General features: G+C 42.7%; 1 protein-coding gene across 3 annotated transcripts; it reads right to left on the bottom strand.

Annotated features, from left to right (window-relative positions):
• Positions 1–13,553: 13,553 nt before the first annotated feature.
• Positions 13,554–17,892, bottom strand: CALCB (calcitonin related polypeptide beta). Of its 3 annotated transcripts, none has more exons than XM_069857645.1 (4): positions 17,742–17,892; positions 17,295–17,426; positions 14,341–14,524; positions 13,554–14,020 (listed from the first exon to the last, which is right to left on the bottom strand). In XM_069857645.1, the coding sequence occupies exons 1-3, from the start codon at positions 17,825–17,827 to the stop codon at positions 14,362–14,364; spliced, it is 381 nt and encodes a 126-aa protein (XP_069713746.1). In that variant the 5' UTR covers positions 17,828–17,892; the 3' UTR covers positions 13,554–14,020; positions 14,341–14,361. The 3 variants fall into 3 exon arrangements, with proteins under 3 accessions (XP_069713746.1, XP_069713747.1, XP_069713745.1); XM_069857646.1 differs by having other exon boundaries at positions 14,341–14,521; XM_069857644.1 differs by lacking the exons at positions 13,554–14,020; positions 14,341–14,524 and adding an exon at positions 15,242–16,470.
• Between the last annotated feature and the right edge of the window lie 1,878 nt (positions 17,893–19,770).

Below are 19,770 nucleotides of genomic sequence, written 5' to 3'. Positions count from 1 at the left end.
ATGATGCCTCAAAGCTTTTTCTATTAGCCTTTCTCATTATAAAACTTCTTTAGCTTGTTACAGTTCAGATGCTTTCTGCTGTAAGGATAAAGGATCTCTTCATTCCTCACACACTGCAGTGATTCTGATTACTGGGAGGACATTTGAAATATAATATTGTGAGGAGAGGTGTAATTATGTCTGTATTTGAATGGAACTATTCTAAGAGGCTTTGTGAAGGCAGAATTTCATGGCTGCTAGAGGCCCTTGGTGTCAAGCAGTTCATTAGGAAATAATCAGGACCTGAAAACGGTCTGGTTGTTTTTTGGATGCTTGGCAAATTCCACCACCTTCTCAGGAATCTGTTATTATTTGTTCTTATTCTAAGTACTCAGACTGGTTAGTATACACTGGCATCGACACCAGCACTCCTAATGGTACCACCAATATGCTTTTTTTATTTTACTGGATGTAGTTGCATCCTGCAACTGCATTCACACAACAAAAATTATCTTTTATGTTGAGCCTGGGTTTCCTTTTTACTCTCTTTCTCATTAGATCCAGTGCAAACAAAACAGCATCCCAACTTGGGTTAAGATTAGGGCACTTTTCTTGCTCCATACAGCTTGTAGCCAGAGCTGGCCTCCCAAAAACTTGGAAGGGGGAAGAAGCAAAATAACCTTCCCTATTTGAAATCAAATTTTGGATTTCAGCCTTTTCCAGTTTATCACTTCTTATTTTACTTTTGATATATTCTCATTTATGTGCATCCTCAATCCCTGCTTAGCCTTGCTCTGTCCTGCCCCCACAGCACTGGGACTGCTGGCAATGCCCACAGTAACGCACGTGCCAAAGCCCTTGCACAATTGCTCTTAATCTTCTGACAATATCTTCTTCAGATATTTATTCCAGCAACTTAATAATGTAAAACGTGTTGTACAAGTGGTGTAGAAAGCTACCACTGTCAGAGTAAACCCAGCTTTTCACTTCTCAGAGAGCCTGACCTACCCAAACAGCACTGAGCAGAAGTCCAGGTTTCTGCATGCTCTTCCCACCTATGCAAGCGTTGCGGCCCAAAACAAAGAGTTTAACACGGGTTTTGCCAGGATAGTTCAAAATAAGTTTTTCTGAAAAATCTTCCTGTTTTGTCTTGTTTATGGCCACAGCTCTCAGCCTGGCTCCCTTGTTCTAGTGAGACCTGGTGGATGCAGAGCTGGAAATCTAGCCTGAGGAGTGATCAACTAGTTTTTAATATCTTCTTTTTTGGAAATACTACAGCCAGGCCAGTATTACCCTCTCAACATCTGTCTCAAGGGAGAAACAGATCCAAATCTGGGCTTGCAATATCAGGGGCCCTTGGGAGTGCAGGCTGCAGTCAAGCACAGGTTGGGAGGAGTGCCAGTATTCTCGAGGGCTATTCATGAGGGATTTCCACAAGCTTGAGTTGCAATCTCTTGGGAACAAATAACAATGCACCCAAAGCAGCCCAGAGAAATGCTACAGAAATCACATAACCTCAACCAAGGTCAGGTTTAACGCAGCAGTTGAAGATTGTGGGTCTCGGTAACCACATCCAATCAGGCAAGAATGCCAGAGCCACTGGAGTCCTTCCACAAAAAATCGGGTAATTTCCACATTCTAACATCCTCCATTACATGAAAAATCAAGGCTTTACCATCCAGAAAAAATAAGCTAAATGACTGGGAGGCTCATGTGCAGCAACATCTGGACTGGCTAGGGAATAACATACAACAAGCAGCCAGAGAGTGTCAAAAGTTAAAAAAAAAAAAGTGAAAAGCAGTAACTAAACATCATCCTATTTCAGCCCTATAGACAAAGATATCACAAAAAATCAAGTCAAAATTGCAAGCTTACTATGCAGGAGAAGTCATGATTACATAACTTTTTTGAATGAATGGTTTCTCTCTCAGTGAATTTCCCTATAAATTATGATCTCTTACAATTCAAGCTCAGAGAATAAAGTATCAAACCCCAGTACTGTAGGTAGCTCCAGCTGTCAGACATGAAGGAGGAGGCCTGTGACAGTGCCAAGATATAAATACGTATAATTTCAAGGAAACAACAGTAGAACTTTTCCATGCCTCCCTCTAGCAACATGGTCTCAACAAATGGAGCTAGCAAAGCTGGCATGGGCACTTGCTATTGAAAATGCAAAGACAGCAGTCTTCTACCACATGAAGTTGATAATATTGTACTAAATCAAAACCTGCATTCTTAGAAATAGTTACGTACCAGTCTCCCGCAAATCCCTATCAGGAAAAAAAATGCCTTTAAATATTCTCACATACTCCAGTAGCCATCCACTTAGATACCCAGTAGCCAAGCAAATAACTTTTGGGCTTTCTCAAAGTATCAGATTCTTATGCTAAATTTTAACCTGGGATTACAAGGCATCCTAATAAGCTTCACCTTCCCTTCCATGAACAAGAAAAATATTGTAATGAATCAAAAATTATGTTTTAAAAAAACAGTGGAGGATTAAAAAACAAAATATTCTGTGACGTTTGTGAAGCAACATCTGTTCCTTGTTCTTAGGGAATTTCAAGTAGTATGACAGCTCTTAGCAGTAACCACAATCAGAAAGAAGCCAGACATCTAAAATGGGATATCAGCTGAGTCAAAATAATCTACATTTTACTATATACTTGGATTTTATATTATCACAGCATTAAAAAGGCATTATTTAAGATACAAAGTCACACACAAGGAAGCTCCATCTTTTCCTTGACCTGTTAGTGCACAATTCAAAATGCTGCCCTGACTTAGATGATTATATTATGTCTACTGGGTTCTGCCTCACTGAGTACCCAGTGCAGATGGCACTCAATGAACATTATTTTATAACTCCTCAGCCCTAATGGCAGTGCAGGTTTCTCAAATCCTGTGGTATCACCCACTACTTTGCTGTTGGCTTTTCTTACAGTACTCATCACTATCACATTCAAGCCCAGCACAAATCTGAAATGACAGCATGATTGTCCCCACCAGTGCTTCTTCAACATGAGTTGATACCAGCAATCAGAATATTATGCAGTAATTTTGATTGCTTTTTGTTTCCACCAAAGTCTGTAATGGAGTTTTGAAGAACTTTATTTTAGGAAGAGGAGAAGGTTTGATTCCAAATTCATTCTATAGACTGGTTTCTTGCTTCACCCAAACCCAATATAATCTTCTGTCCAGAGCTGTAGATGGAAACACTGATTCACTCTACACCAACATCGGCAGACTCCAGATGAAACTCCTTGCCAGCACCATTCAAAAATAAACCTGAAAATATTTTGTATTTGAAATGCACTTTCAGTTGTACAGACACAGTTAGCCTCACCATCAAAACTTTCCCCATCCCTGCATCTCTGCCTGCGCTGCACACCCTCCTTTGACTTCCTCACTCAGTACATTAACAAATCATTGATCATTAAAGTGTGACAGCAGTAGAAGTACCACACCTCAAAATACCTACCTTTTGATGAGGCTGTGCAGTTCCTCATCAGCCAGGAAAACGTTTCATGGGCTAAAATTATATTATTGGAGCACACTGGTTTTTGGAAGCAGCTCAGTGTTGATGTATTCTGTGTTCTTGTATTTATCTGTGATATTTATTAGGAGGTATCACCAGATTTGAGCCAACAAGCCTGAAGATGTGCTTCCTTTTAAAGATGTGTAGAAGTCTGTTGCTTTTCAGCAAAGCACTTTGTGTGTCCTTCTTATTTTATGTCCATGACACTGGAGCATGCACTCAATTCTTTTTTTGGAAATAAATTGACTATTTCTAGATGAGTAATGGACAGTTACCAAACACAGTCATTCCAGTTCATTTATACAAGACATTCAGTTTTGCAGATGCCTACCTGGAAAAAACAGGTCAGGTGTATTGCACAGGCAGGGCTGTGCCTGGCACTGCTCTCCTGCTCTCCTCTTCAGGGGTATTTGCTATAATGACTTTGTTTGCATCATTCAGAACCTAATGAATAATTCAGCAGAGTTTCATTATTCTACTGGTCCTGTTTAGTTTACTGGAATATCATCCCACAGTTCAGCATCCATCTGGCTTTAGGCATAAAACCTGTGAAAAATAGAGCAGTTCACAAAGGCTGGAGGGAATCTTTTATCTAATGTTGGACTCCTATAAATTCACAGTACCTTCGATTTTCTGTTCAATAGAGAAAGATAAGTGAACTGAGAAACTCAGCATAAACTAATTGATATGTACATCTTGCTTCCACTAATTGATATGTACATCTTTACAGACTGTGGCAAATTTCATTTCTCTCACTGGATCATTTTGAATTGAAAACAAAACACACTGGAATTTGAGGACCTCTTCCAAAGAGCAGCTTAGCATGCTCTGCTCCTCTTGTATGTTTTGAGTAAGCCCTGTGAACATCATTCTTCTCAAAATGCAAACAAAATAATGCTTGGTCTATTCTGTAACATCTGCTACTATCCCTCTTATGCAGATATACCAGCAGATACATAGATTCTAATATAAAACATAGCAGGATTTCTCTATTGCAGTAATACTGTGCAGGAGTGAAGAAAAGTTACCAAATATGTTGACCAGACTAGCTAGACGAGTGAAAATCTAAAGTCTGTGGTTATTCTGCTCAATAGCAATGCTTCTATGCCCGTAAACTTAACTTTGACCTTTCCCATTGAAACAATTATTAGTAGTTCTCTATTTAATGGTTAACTATAGGAGACCCTGCAGAACATTAACTTATCATTAAACTGTTCTGTATTAAAATAGGGAAAATATATTAACTTCTTCATTTATTTCAATAGCACTACAAATAATTGATTTTCCTTTACACCATCTGCAAAACTGACAAAAATCCAGAAAGAGATCTTTGCTTTTGAGTCATTTCTCTTCAGAAAGAGGAGAAAATCAGTTTGAACTTGAGCAGCAAGTTCCATTTTATGTGAAAACAACAGAAAGTTACTCTAAATTACTCCCTCGCACCTCTTAATAAGGGAGGTATACCAGAGTCTTTCTGTGTCGCCTATGCCCTCTAGCTTCTAGAAGATGTATTTACCAATCACTCTCAATTTGAGCACATTTATATAGTTTTAATTTTCATGCAGCCATTAAAAACTTATTAAAACAGAAAGTGAAATGCCTTTTCCTCTCTTCTTGCTAGATACAATTTTCACCTAAGACTGAAACGAAGACTTGAAAAAGGTAGTGTAGATTCTCATTTACATTAAAAGCACTTCACAATTCTGTGTCAATATAAATAGGCTTTATAAGCATGTATAATATTTATATCAATTTAGGGTTCTCTGTGAGTGCTGTAAGGGACCTTCAGCTCACCTGAAAAATGCCACCTAAATTCCAGGAATCGGATATACCAATCTGGAGAAAAAAGACTTGTGACACGTATGAGATATTACTTCTTAGACTGACTTAATTACAAAGTTAAATAAGGTCATTATACAGTATTCAGGAAAATAGCACCTGATGTACAAATTGCTGTGTTTTATAGTCAGTACACTGGAGGCTGTACTTTGTGAAGCCACATCAAATTGGATTTCTGATTGGAGAGCAACATCTGGGGGAACAAAAAGTGTCAATAAAAAAAAGATAACCCCAGTGTCCATAGCTAGAAACCCCATAGCCTGCAAGGAGAACAGGTAGGAGGGCAAATGAAGCTGGTGAAGGGGCTGGAGAACAGGCCTTATGAGGAACAGCTGAGAGAGCTGGGGTTGTTTAGCCTGGAGAAGAGGAGGCTGAGGGGAGACCTCATTGCTCTCTACAACTACCTGAAAGGACGTTGTAGAGAGGAGGGTGCTGGCCTCTTCTCCCAAGTGACAGGGGACAGGACAAGAGGGAATGGCCTCAAGCTCTGCCAGGGGAGATTTAGGCTGGACATTAGGAAAAAATTTTTCACAGAAAGAGTGATTGGGCACTGTCAGAGGCTGCCCAGGGAGGTGGTTGATTCACCTTCCCTGGAGGTGTTTAAGGCACGGGTGGACGAGGTGCTGAGGGGCATGGTTTAGTGTTTGATAGGAATGGTTGGACTCGATGATCCGGTGGGTCTCTTCCAACCTGGTTATTCTATGATTCTATGATTCTAAATCTGGCTGGCTGTGAAAGACAACCCAGGTTAACTTTTGTCTTGACAAATCAAGAGCTTCTGAACTAGAAGTGCTTTTTACCTGCCAAATTCCTAACATTTGTGAGAGCAGAGGCTTTAGTTCAAATCCCACGTGGCACATCTTTAGAGTGGCACCAGGCATCCTATGAAGCCTTCTGGAAACTTTACAAAGGATAATCAAATTAGCAATAAAAGTTTGAGTGAGGAGAAGTACTGGGGATTATGGTGAAAGAAATGTATTGGGGACTCTGAGACTATCTGGGCTGATCTTCATTCTGTGAATGGGACACTTTGTCAACCTGTGCTACCAAGAGGCAGGACACAGTGCTAAGGCTTTTAATTACCACTTCAGCAGCTGTAGATGCCATTGTTGTAAGATGACATTCCATTATCTCTCAGAAAGTCTCTGGAGTAACTGAATAGGGACACTACTTCTCTCAAGAAATTAAATCACAAACATATTTCAGTTAGTTAAATATTACACGCCTGTAGTTTTAAAATACACAATTACAAAACCAGTGCTTTGAAACCTAAGGAGCAAGAAAACACATAGCTCTGCCACTGTCTGGCTGAGAAAAGTACAATATAGACATTTTGCCTTTTCTGACAACATTAGTTAGGAAAGAGATGCAAAAGCCAGATTCACATAAGGCAAACTAAACTTTTGCGTACTGAAGCATGCAACCTTACCAGGAATAAGTTGAACTATAAGTAACAAATGCATAAAGTTTATGAAAAATTCTTTGACTTCACTGTCAATACACATAAAGTGATTGAAATGGCTTGGTCTCTGATCTGTTTATCTGTAATTCTTTTAAATGAAAACTAGGGCAGTTTTCATTTAAACTCTGCTGTTTCAGATATTGAAGGTCAGATCTATTTCCTTTTTCCATTCAATTCCTTGTTTCTATTACATTAAAAATATAAATCAATATTCACTTTCATAACTAATTTAACAGTTAGATAGTATCTTTATAGAATGATAAAAAAGAATTTTCCAGCCTAGGAAGAAAGGACTTTGTTAACTGAGAGTTAAAACCTTGCTTGGAAAATACACACACACAAAACGTCACTGGCAGGATTGCCTTCTTCAGCCTCTCTAGGAGAATAGACATGCTAAAAAGCACCTCTGAGCTACTGAGCCACTTCCATAAATGAAATCTGCCTGTCCACATAAAAATCACTGCATTGGTATTGTCATCCTTCCCCCTGATGCACTTGCTTGGGATTAATTTGCAATAATAGGCCATTCCTACTCACTAGTAACATTAACTATGATGTTGTTCAATATAAAACCGGGGTTATATCGTGAGCTAAAAACAGAATTATAAACTGGCTATGTAACTATTTTAGGAACATGTGCTAATTAGAATAATTGGCTCCCTCTGCAACAAGACCATGAAGACCTATAGCAGCCTTTCAAGCATGTCAGCAGAATAATGGGCAAATTAATGTGGCAGACATAATTGATTTGGACTTCCAAAGTGTTTGCAGAGCTACAAAGCAGCTATAAATATTCCAAATAGCTATAGGATGAAGTTCTTTCATACAGCAGAAGGGGTCTGAGAGGGAGCAAAGAGAAAATAAGCAAAATACATTGTTTTCTAAACAGCAAAAGAGAAGTGTTCCTTATGATCATGATTTATGACCTGCAGCAAAGCTATACAGGAAGACAACTGGTTGTGCAACAAGTACAGGTCAGAGGGACCTACCAGGATGGGAACAATTGGGTCCATGAGCTGTGTCCATTGGCTGGGGAACAGGAGGAAAAGGCACCCTCCACCACAACCAGTACCCAGGACCACAGCTGCTGCAGGGCGGGGAACAGCAGGTGATGAGAGGCAGCAAAGCAGCATGGAGCTGCACCTGTCCTCGTGCTGTGACAATGTTCATACCTCAGGAGACAGGCAGGCCATGCAGTGGGAAGGATCCTTTGTATGTCTCTCTCCCAGGGGCCAAGAGGAAATGCCTTGGCCACAGGGCAAGGCTGAGACACTGATCTGAAGGAGCAGAAGTTATCGATCCCCCTTCCTTCACTGTGGAGAGACTGGGGCATCCACCAGTCATAGAGCAACCTGCCCTAAACCAACCTGTCAGCCTCCAGCACGCAGCAGATCCAACCCTTCTGACCCAACTACTGGAGTGCACTTAGAAACGAGAGAACACCAGCAACGCCTGGCTAGTGCTGTAGGAGACAACACCATGCTAAGAAAACAAAGTAAAGCACTGAAAACACTATTCTGACTGTGTTTTCCATCTTTCTGTGCTCTAATGTGAACTGTGGCCTCTCAGGGATATGCCTGGGGTCACTGGCAGGCAGCTCACAAACACCGCTGCTTTCTGCACCCAGCACTTCATAATTACACAAAGTGTTTACTGTTTAAAGCCCTCATTGCTTCCTCTCCTTTGCTTCAGCCCAAGGCAATTTCCTTTCTCTAGCATAGCTCCCAGCATCTCAAGCACTTATGTCAGGTGGCAATCTTGGAAGCAGATACTCAAAACCATCTTGATAGGGGTTACTCAAGGCTGTTGTACCTATGTACAACATACATGACTGTCACCTGCAGAGGATCACACTCCTTGCCACACAGTCTCCTCAGAGACTGAGGAGACTCTCTTGCAGACTCTCAAAGCGAAATTGAAAAATCAGGTGGATTTCTTACATATATGCCATAGTTCATGGACTATGAATAGATGAACACAATGACAAATTGCCTCACATGCTAAAGTGAAAGATGTTTTTAGGAAAAGTCATTGAAACGAAGAAGAAATGTGACACAACAACAGAAGAAAATAGAAAACCCAAATTGTCTTTTGTGGGAAGTAAATACGAGTGTAATGAAGCACAAAATAGGATTTATGAGTGTTTTCTCACACATCGGGGTGGGGAAAGCCTTCCCAGAGGTACACATTCAGATTTTGTAAAGGCAACATTTGCTGTTGTGGGGGTGATATTAATAAATTGGTATCACACCTCAGCCCCAACCAAAAGAATAATTGGTGCAAACAAGAATTGTGATAAAGCCAAGAACAGAAAGATGTTGCAGTGACTCTTACTACTCCAAGGACTGATCAGAAATCTCCTCAAGAAAGTGTTGCAACATTCGGCACAATTTAGAAACGGGAATTATTTACTTTATTAAAAAAAAAAAAAGGTATTATACTCCCAGGATATTTTCTGCACAAGAGAACAACTTTAAAAGGCATAGGGAGTGTTCAAAGCAGAGGACAATTCTGTGTGGAACAGGGGAAGGGTGTGGTACCTTTAAGAACAGTAAAGAGGCAGCAAAGGGATGCGCAGCATGGACCCCTTCCAGCAGCCAGGGCAGCATTCACCAGTGTGCACGATCAGCTTGGAAAGAAGATGCCAGTGCTTAACATGGGTGAAATCAGGCTTGAAATGCCAGGTTCATCTCTAACAGATATTCTCCTGTTCTGAGATAGATCATTCTAGAAAAATGCACAGACCCAAATTCTCTAGCATGTTTTAAACTCTTCACCTTGTAGAGGTGTTCCATCTGCTAATTAGTCATGACAAAGCTGGATTAGATAACCAATACCAAAATTTACTACTGCCTGCTATAAGTCGCTTTTGGCAGTGTTCAGTGTCAGAAGCAATAGCATTAACTCTGCTCCTTTCTCATGCTGCAGATGATGGAAGCTTTCAGGGAGATGAATTAAATTCCACTAACAGAAGGAGAAAAAAAGGACCTAACTATGTGGAGAGAGCCACGGTGAAATCCCACTTTGCTTATTTCAAAATTATGCTCTGTCAATACACGCGGCAAAGTCCTGGTGCATGATCCTGAACCAAATGTTCAGTCAGATCTAAGAGCAGGAGGCCACATACCCCTTGGCAAAAAGCGCACAGCTTAACAGCTCCCATGTCTCTGTTTGGGCAGCTGCAAAGGTCTGTGAAGACATATGTTGGCATTAACTCTTCTGTTATCCATCATCTTCTCCCTGCACCTGCTGGTACACACCTGCCTGATAGGTTGTGGGGTGCCACAGCCCTGCAGAGTGGCGCTGGGGGCCTGTGACACTCCAGGGAGCCCACAACATCCTCCAGCACGTACTCATCCCCGCAGCTCGCTCTAGCAGGTGAGCAGGTGAGTTTGCCTCATGCCATCAGCCCAAGGGGCTGCCTCTGCTCACCCAGCCCGCGTCTACCTGGAAGCTGCATTCACCAGCAAGACAAAAGCAGGAGCAGGTGGGTAAATACTTCATCTGAGAGGGTTCCTTGTACGTGTGCCCTCAATGCTCTTATTCACTGGCCACAAGATGGTGCTTTTTTCCTTCCCAGTAGCTCAGAGCAGAGAACTGGGCACAATTCATAACCTTTCCTGGTCCCGCATGACGCTTCTGTCAGTATTTGTACTGGAAAACCAAATCACTAGAAAATAATCTGCAAAACTGAAGCCCCAAAACTCTATAATGTCATGAAGAGAGTGTACAATAGATTATCCTGGAATACTGTGTTCAGTTCTGGAGTCCTCAGCACAGGAAGGACATGGATCTATTACAGCAAGTCCTGAGGAGGACCACGAATATGGTCAGAGGGCTGGAGCATCTTCCATATGAGAACAGGCTGAGAGACTTGAAGTTGCTCAGCCTAGAGAAGAGAAGGCTCCAGGGAGACCTTAGAGCAGCCTTCTAGCATTTAATGGGTGTCTATGGCAAAGATGGGGAAGGGCTCTTTGTCAGGCGGTGCAGTGATAGGACAAGGGGTAATGGCTTTAAGCTGAAAGAGGGGAGATTTAGATTAGATATTACTAAGACATTTTTTCCTGTGAGGGTGGTGAGGCACTGGCACAGTTTGCCCAGAGAAGTCGTTGATGCCCCCTCCCTGGAGGTGTTGAAGGCCAGGCTGAATGAGGCTTTGAGCAACCTCATCTAGTGGAAAGTGTCCCTGCCCATGGCAGAGAGGCTGGAACCGGATGATTTTTAAGTTCCCTTCCAACCTAAACTGTTCTATGATTCGATGATCCTCAGATATCTTTTTCATAAATTTCTTCCCGCTTTGCCTTTACTTGCAAAGTGCACTCCCAAAACCTTTGTTTGCACACTGCTTAAAAAGCCCCAACTTAATTATTAAAGAAAACACACATTAACAAGCATCTAAAAACATCAGAACCCAATTATAGGTGTGATGATACTCACACATACTACGCTAACATATTTTCTGTCAACTGTCAGCATGCTTAGAATGGGAATGTAGCTTAAATGGAAAGGTAAGTACATGAGAAACCACCATTTCCCTTATTAAATGCTAATTCCAAAACAGATTTTCTCCAGGGGTAAGAAGTTTGGAAAATATCATCAAGAACAGCACTTTTAAATAATGGAAGCAATTTCTTCCACTTGTTCACAAAGCCAGTCAACACAACGGACAAGCTTCTAGTGGCTCTGCAATTCTTCCTACCACATCCACTGCCTTGAAATTTTTTTAAAAAATCAAAATATGGGTGTTTATAACTCTAGTTTTGTCTTGTTTCAGTCATAACCTGCTTCTCCCAAAGCTCTGAGCAACTGAGTTTTGTGGTGAAGGGTTTCTACCTCTTCACATCATGGAAAAGGGTCCTCACCTTTTTTTCCTATTTGCCTTTCCTTTCATAGTGTTATTGCTCTCTGTCCTTTACAGGCATAATTATTTGGTGAGTGTATTGCATAGCTCTGCAGATAGAGATCTTAATGAAGGAAGAGTCAGAAGATACAAGAGGAATAGACTTGAGATATGAAAGTAACTATTTCTTCCTAAGGAAAAAAGAAACAGCAAATAAACCAAAAAAAAGCACGTATCACAAGACTCATTCAGCATTCCTCCAACCAGGACAATGTAAAAACCAGGTTACTAGAGTCTGGTTTATAGATTAGGTTTGGCACAGAATATCAGTCTGAAGAAATCTCTTTGGCTGACACAAAAATTGCATAACCTTGTTAAATTGGAAAGGACTAATAGTTTTCAAAAGAGGTGGGCACTACAGCTGTCATACTACTATATGAAGCAGTCTCATGTGTCTCTCAGCATAGAATAGCTGTAAATGGGAAAAATAAACTGCCTGAACATTCAGATTTGAAAGCTAGATGAGTCTATGGACATTGCCTGGCTTCTTTCTGAATATGAATCATTTCCAATATGAATAAGAATTCACCCTAATAATTGCTTAGGCATTTTATCTTGGAGAAGATTAAGCTTTTAGGTGCTGTAGTAGGGAACAAAAGAGACAACTTGCCACCTGTGTCCAGAGGCTCTGAGATGATGGAGAAAGTTGTTGCTCAGGTAGCCAAGAGATCTCAGTAAGTGATCCCCACTTTGTGCAATGGAAAATGGAGAAAACCACCTGAAATCTGGCAAAGAATGTTTCTGGACTCCAAAACTGGCAGTTAGGTCTGACTCAACCAGATCCTCACCCAAACACAGGACAGTGGTTCACACTGTGGGTGTAGTACACCCAGTTATGGCTGATCTCAGATACTTCAGAGGAAAACAAAAAAAAACATTAGACCATTTCTGGACAACTGATTTGCAAGCCGAGTCTGAATATCTCTCCTTTGCCCATTTAGGCACTGGAACTTTCCCCCCTAAACTGGTTTATATCTTCTACATGGTCTGCTTTGTACGCTGACTTACCATGGTTGAATGTTCTCCAAGGAGCAAAACCATAGCAACAAATGAGCATGGTTCAGAAGCGTCGTCACTGGATGGCCTTACTGGCTATGTCTACATCTGGTTGATTGTGCTTCTCTTTTTCCTACTACACCTGCAGCAGAGACAGACAGACAGCATGAGAGCCTTACCCTCTGCCTTGCATAGAGAGGTGATTTTCATCTGAACTGATGAAGCAGATTCTAGAGTCCAGCTGTGAGGCACAAAACAAGTCTAAACAAATATCTGACTCAGCTACTAAACTGAAAAAGCAGTAGCTGAGGAGGAAGTTGGCAGCACCACTTGGAAGTCCATGGATTGCATCCAGCTACCCTCTTCTCCACTCACGCTAATTATTTATCCTTGATCCCTAAATAGACTCTGTCTCAGGAGGGCTTAAAAGAAATGTACATTTCCGTAGCTCCTTTTTCTCTCTCTTTCCAATTCACTTTGTTGACCTTAGACAAAAATCTACAAAGCATGTTAGTCCATTTCATCTGAACTACATATTGTATAAAAATATTGTCTTAACCCATACATGACAAAGTTTATCTCTGTAGTTTTATTAAATATAACTGTGGCTTCTTTTTATTTTTCTAGAAGTCTGACTTAGGGGTGTCTTTTGAGCTACTGCCTTATGAATTTATATAAAAGCCAGCTATTCTTGCTGTTCTGAACTTTTGACTCAAATTGTAGTATTTATAGTTAATACGGCTGTAGCAGCTCAAGTGGCCATTGGATCTGCAATGATGCTGGGTTAGTGCCAAATGCTTCTATGTGTTTAAATAAAAAAATCAGTTTCTCAATCCAAGTGTATCTAAAATACTTTTTTTAATTTTGCGTAAATTCACAAATGATACAATATTGAAGTGGTTTGTTCTTTTTTTTTTTTTAAACATACTGTACAATCATGTTAGTTAAGTGTTTTACATCAAGGCACAGCACACTGTATAATCCACATATGCCTCACCAGGCAGCAGTTTAGTATAGTCCCAGAGTTTCGGCAATAGTGCCAGCACGGATCACATATAAGCTAGAAGATAAATAAATAATAGATGCTGTCACATTTTATTTGAAATAGAGTTGCATATAAAAAGAATATACAATAATTTAATAACTAGATCTCTTGTACTATACATAACAGAAATGTTTTCATTTGTATTAAATAAAACATTTTCAGTATTAGGATGCAAAATTAATCTTCTTTTTGGCTGTCTTGATTTATGGAGAAGAGTTGTTTCCATTAGAAATTAAAGTTGATTTTCAGTTTCACAGCAATCTGAAAGAAACAAAACCAGAGTTACTGATACTTTACCAGTAACATTTCATTATTAACATAAGCAAATAATTCCAACCACACCATTGCACTTAGTTAACGCACCATGAAGCCAGTTATCTAAGCAGAACATCTACAAAAGCTCTTCCTCCCAGTCGAAGCATGCTACTGGTATAAATAAAACATCTTGTTTTATACTATTATTTACCCTGCCTTCACAGAGATTATCACTGTAGGTCTGTTATTGATCCAATAAAACCAAAATTCTGATAATGCCACAAAGTTGCCTGCATTGCAGATTCTGTTTATTGCAATGTATTTACCATATTCACATATTCAGCTTTTTATATTTGAACACTTCTTCTTCGCCTGCCAAAAGCCTTGGATCCCACGTTGGTTGGTACAAAGTTGTTCTTGCCCACTCCTCCTGACCTGCTCAGGAAGTCTGCCAGACGATGGGTCACACAGGTTGCTGTGTTGCATGCCCTCTTCTGTGCCGTTACACTGCTTTTCAAAAGGAATGTAAAGAGTTAGTTTCTAAAGTTAGATCCCTGCAGACGGTGAAACATGAAAAAGTGATGCTATTGCCTAGGAAAGATTCTTCCATAGAAGAAAAAGCAGGCTTGCTGTGCACCAGGCATTTGCAGCTTTTGCATGCACAGCTGACAAGCTCTGAAAGATGCATATTTATGTTTTTCCAAGTGTCAGGCTTAGTTTACCAAAGGTGACTGAGCCCTTCCTTTCTTGGGCAATTGGACAGAAGCCAAGCCCAATTTTCAGCAATACCTGAGCCATTGCCTGCCTCCAGCAAAAGATTATGACAAATAGAGAGGTGCTGAGGAGGCCCAGGTCTGGAGCATTTAACCAACCCCCACTTCCTCCGACAGCTTAGATTTACACTTTGTTTGTAGCCCTGCTGAAGGACAGTGGCAGACACTGATCTTAAACTCACTTCAACACCTCTGCTCCATAAAACCCATGAAACACATGATATTCTAGCACCACTGACAAGTACAGGACCTTTATCAGTGACTCTGGTAGGGCTGTACCTCCACACCAGCTGACCAGTTGCTTTCAGAGCTGAACCACACAAACATACTGCTCCTATGTATTTAACAGGAAGGTGGGAGCCCCTCATTCCTGGAGTTAGACCCCTGTCTAGTAGAGCACTTCACCATGAGAGTAGTTTACAGACTTCAACACAACTAGCCCTCTGCTCAGAGTTCAGCCTACAGCTAATAATTTTGCTAGACAAGGGGACTTCAAGGCAACTGCATTCACACAACACTTGCTTGAAGCAATTTGCTAGTAAAGCAATAACTTTTGTTTGTAGTAGGAGGAATTTTTCTCTGACAAGCATTACAAGACAGTTCATTAGTGTTAACAACAAATACTTGTTGTAACATCAATGTCAATTTTTTGGAACATGTAAAGAAGTTTTGGAACTAGGAATCTGGTTTTGCCCCTTAGCTTACAATTCATCTACATTTTATTGCCTTGAATTAATACAAATATTTTAAAGAGACACAAGTTTTGAATATTCTACTCTATATACCTATTGTAAAGTAAGAAGGAAAAAGGAAAAGAACACAAAATTCTTACCTGGAAATGCTCAGTGCTCAGTTTTAAACAGGATTACATTTCTAGTTTGTTTGAACAAATACGTATGAGCCTTTCCTGATTTCCTTGCTTCTCAAGGATCTTCACTAACAACATTGGATGCATGGCCAGTTACATCAGTACATTTGAATGTATTTGTAGAGTTTCATTTTCTAAGTTAACTGTCAACTTTTCTAGAATTGCTGGCATTGCCTCTTGAACATTAAGACAACTTGTAAATTTTTTCTAGCTATATTTAGAAATCTCACATTCTAAAACAAGTTATTAAATCAAGCAGATCTAATCCTTATAGAAAAATAGGTTTATTGAACTAATGCATGGGCAGACACAAAAGATAAGTCTACTTGAACATTTAGCAGCCAGAAATGAAGAGCCTTGTTTAGTTTTTTCTTTTTTTTTTAATCAGGGTTTAAGAAAACCATTTGAAATCTCAAGGCAGTGCTGTTCATTTGAATTTATTTATTTTTAACTCTAGCCTAGTATGCATGTTATGTTCTCTGTCTTCCTAACACTAGGTTCATCTCAAACATTCTCTGTCAAAAACAAAATCAAAAGAACATAGCAAAGTTAGCAATCAAAGTTAAATCCACATGCATCAGGTTAAAAAAAGGGAGAAGGGGAGAAACAAGCATGTCTAGTTGTTTCCTAGGGGTTCCCCATAGTTTGCATAGCGTTCATGTTCCAGGTCACTCAGCACATTTCGTTTCTTGCCAGGAGTTCCAGCCCCGACGTCAGTGCGAGGGTAAGTTTGCAATTTGTGCAATTCTTGAGACAGTTTGCCCAGCACACAAGTACTCAGACTGGCACAGCGTTTGGAAATAGGTCTATCCAGGCTGCAGGGGGGAAAAAAAAAAGACAACATGCCCAAAGAAAGAGTAATCTCAAACATGCATGTTCATGCATTTTTTCCCTACATAAACATCTACAGTTAGGAAACTTAAAACATAATAAAAGAAAAAATAACCCCTCGACATCACATTCCATGCAAGGAAGGTTCACAAAAAAATACAGTCAGAAGGAAAAGTGTTTTTCAATGAATTCAACTTCGTTGAAAAAGCGAGTTCATTAGACTTTTGGATGTTCATAGTCAGGGGTCAGAAAGTTTTACTTTCCACTTATTCAGCATGCTGTTCAGTTTCTCATACATCATCGCCATGCTTTGCAATCCAAATCCTATTAGGATAATGCAAATGTCCTTGCATGCCTTCAGTCTACAAGGGAGAGTGGCGTTGCGTGCATTGGAAGGAACAGGTCTCCTCTGCCAGGGACTTTCCATGCCTCACAACAGCATGCATTTTCACGACAGAGAATCCAAGAGTGACTGAATGGCCCCCTACCATTCCCACTAGGAAGACATACCTTTTGCTGCCACATTTTAACACAACCCCCTCATTCAAGTTCAAATCGCCCTCCACTTTCAGTTGTAAGAGACAGATAGAAGCAGGTTAACTAGGTGGAAGCAATTCTTCTCATACCAGTATTAGGATGTCTCTGCAGTATCATCCTTTACCAGTTAGGTGACCACAGTTAGCCATAACCCCAAGAAAAGAAAAAACATTTTGACCTGCAGAGGATCTGCTCATTTTGGTTTTGCTAGATATCAGACACACAGCATTTCCCCCTTGCCCTTCTCCTGCCCCAGGGCTGCAGTCCTTACCTGTTCCCCTCAGAGGCTTCCTCCACCTCTTCTGCTGTCATCTGTATGAACTCTTTCACCAGCGCGTTTAATAACCTCCGAGCTTCATAATCACTCAGCATCACTCGATCTGTTATGGACTCCAAGCCAGGTCTAATCAGAGGCAAGCAAAGCAGGATGAATAAAACACGGACTGCTGCAGAGATCCATGCAAAGGAGATGGTTTTGTCGTGCAGCACTGCATGTCATTGACAGCGTCTTTCACTGGTGTGAATATGTAAACCGTTCTCATGCGCAGCAGTAGGTGTTTTATAGATGTAATTAAAAAGCCAAAGTGTCAAAGATAGCATCAAAACAAAAGGCAGCTTTCTCATTCACTGTATTCTATTTCCCTCCTAGATCTCTAAAGAACATAAGTATTTTTGTACCATTCATACACAGCACTCAGCAACAGGATCAGCTTCTTACCTGACTGGGGCTGCCTGGAAGCTATCCATCTGGCACATGACCAAGGCATAAACAGCAAGGAAAGATGAAATCTTCAGCATAACCATGATTTCCTCTCTACAACAAAGAGGTACATCAAGCAATGGCGGTTTTCCAACCCTTTCAATCCTATAAGATCTCAGAGAGGTCATCGTTTCATAGCCAAAAGTAACACAAATACAAGTAGCTTTTTCTTTCCTTTTTTAGTATTACCTTCCAATTTCTTTCGATTATTGCTATTTTGCTTTGTTTTCCTCCAAATTTTAGAAGTAACTTAGCACTAGTACGGGGGATAACAATGCAGCTTTTCAGAGCTGCAGTTCTGTACTGCTAGCTGCATTCAACTTTAATGCAGACTTTCCCTCAAACTGATGGAAAACACGTTCGTCTAACTACTGCGCACACTATGTCACAGGCAGTGGCACGAACAGGCACAGTTACAGGATAAGAATCACAATAAAATAAAAACGCCTAGCGTTGATATTGTTAAGAATGAAGCGCCACTGTTAACACTTTACCTGAAACTGCTTCTTGACAGCTAACATGCTAATACCCCAGTTCAGATCACAATGTAAGAATTAAGCAGTTTAATTTCAAATACTCTTAAAGCAGGAAAAGAGTAAGTTAAAGATTAGTCATTAGAACAAAATCGGTAAAAAGAAATGCATAATCGCAGGTATTTTCTTTAAGATTCAAACGAGCACATCATTAACTATTGCACCAACTGCATCTCTACTAGCTCCCAGTTCTCCACGCGGCTCACCAGAACGACGGGACACGTTTCTCCCCGCTCCCCCCCCCCCGCTCCCCGGCCCCGGCGGAGCCCCCAGCCGGGCACCGGGAGGGCTTCCCACGGACAGCGACCCCGCACGCCCGGCGGGGCCCTCGGCGTCGCGGGGAAGGGAGGAGAGAGACGGAGGACTCGCTGTCTCCCGGGCTCCTCGGCTCGCACCCTGGCGGGCACACGCGTCCGCGAGCACGTGGCCGGGATCGAAGCCCCGCAGGCCGGGAGGCGGCCGCGGACGGGGCGCTTACCGGCGGAGCTGCGCGGTGCCGGGTGCCGGGGGCGCCGCCGAGCCGCGGTCCCGCGCGCCGCCCGCCGTCCCCCCTTTATACCTGCCGCCGCCGCAGCCTGCGTGGGCGCCCGCGCGGGCCCGCCAGCCAACCAGCGCCTCGGCCGCCCGGTGACGTCATGGCCCGCTCCGCCAGCGGCCCATTCACAAAAAAACCCGGCGCGGGGCCAAGCGCTGCCGGGGGCGCTGCGGGATGGGGCGGGGGGGGCCCATTCACGGCCCCGCTCCCCCGCGGAAGCGCTCACGCGTGGCGACCTCTGCAGCAGAGAGACCGCATTGCAGAGCGGGGCCGCTCCCTCCCCGGGATTCCCTCCTCTCCCGGGGGCCGCCCGTTCGGCACGCGCCGTGGCTCCAGCGGGGAGCGCGGTTGTACCGAGACGCCCTCCCGGCACCTCGACAGCTGCGCTTGGGCGGGGGTCCCGGGCGGGCTGTGCGGCGGGGCTGGGGTGCCGAGACGGGCTGGGGTGCCGGTACAGGGTGTGCAGCTACAGGGTGTGCAGCGAGGCTGGGACACCGGTACGGGGTGTGCAGTGGGGTTGAGGTGCTGGGACGGGCTGGAGTGTCGGTACGGGGTGTGCGGCGGGGCAGGGGTGCTGGTACGAGATGTGCGGCGGGGCTGGGGTGCCGGTACGGGATGGGGTGTCGGTACGGGATGTGCGGCGGGGATGGGGTGCCGGTACGGGCTGGGGTGCCGGTACGGGCTGGGGTGCCGGTACTGGGTGTGTAGCGGGTCTGCGGTGCCGATACAGGATGCCCGCGGCCGCCCCCTCCCCGGGCGCCGCACCTGCCGCGGGGGCGAGCGGGGCAGTGCCGATCCCGGTCCCAAGGAGTTTGTCCCGGGCCCCCTCGCTTCCCCAGCATGGGAAAGGGTGTCGGTGACCGGCCCGGGCACCTGCGAGCAGCCCCGCGGCGCCAACGAGCCGCTCTCCGCCCTGTGC

This window comes from Phaenicophaeus curvirostris, chromosome 5 (genome assembly GCF_032191515.1).
Source record: "Phaenicophaeus curvirostris isolate KB17595 chromosome 5, BPBGC_Pcur_1.0, whole genome shotgun sequence".
NCBI lineage: Eukaryota > Metazoa > Chordata > Aves > Cuculiformes > Cuculidae > Phaenicophaeus > Phaenicophaeus curvirostris.
Note: the sequence above shows the minus strand (reverse complement) of the source record. Positions and strands in the feature narration are given on the sequence as shown.

Bases quoted from the DNA above. Each gene is read 5' to 3' on its own strand.
- CALCB (XM_069857644.1), bottom strand. From the start codon at position 17,827: ATGGTTATGCTGAAGATTTCATCTTTCCTTGCTGTTTATGCCTTGGTC. The intron at 17,427-17,741 runs GTAAGAAGCTGA...GCCTCTGATTAG, and splicing joins TTCCAGGCAGCCCCAGTCAG to ACCTGGCTTGGAGTCCATAA. The intron at 16,471-17,294 runs GTAAGGACTGCA...TCCCCCCTGCAG, and splicing joins GAAGCCTCTGAGGGGAACAG to CCTGGATAGACCTATTTCCA.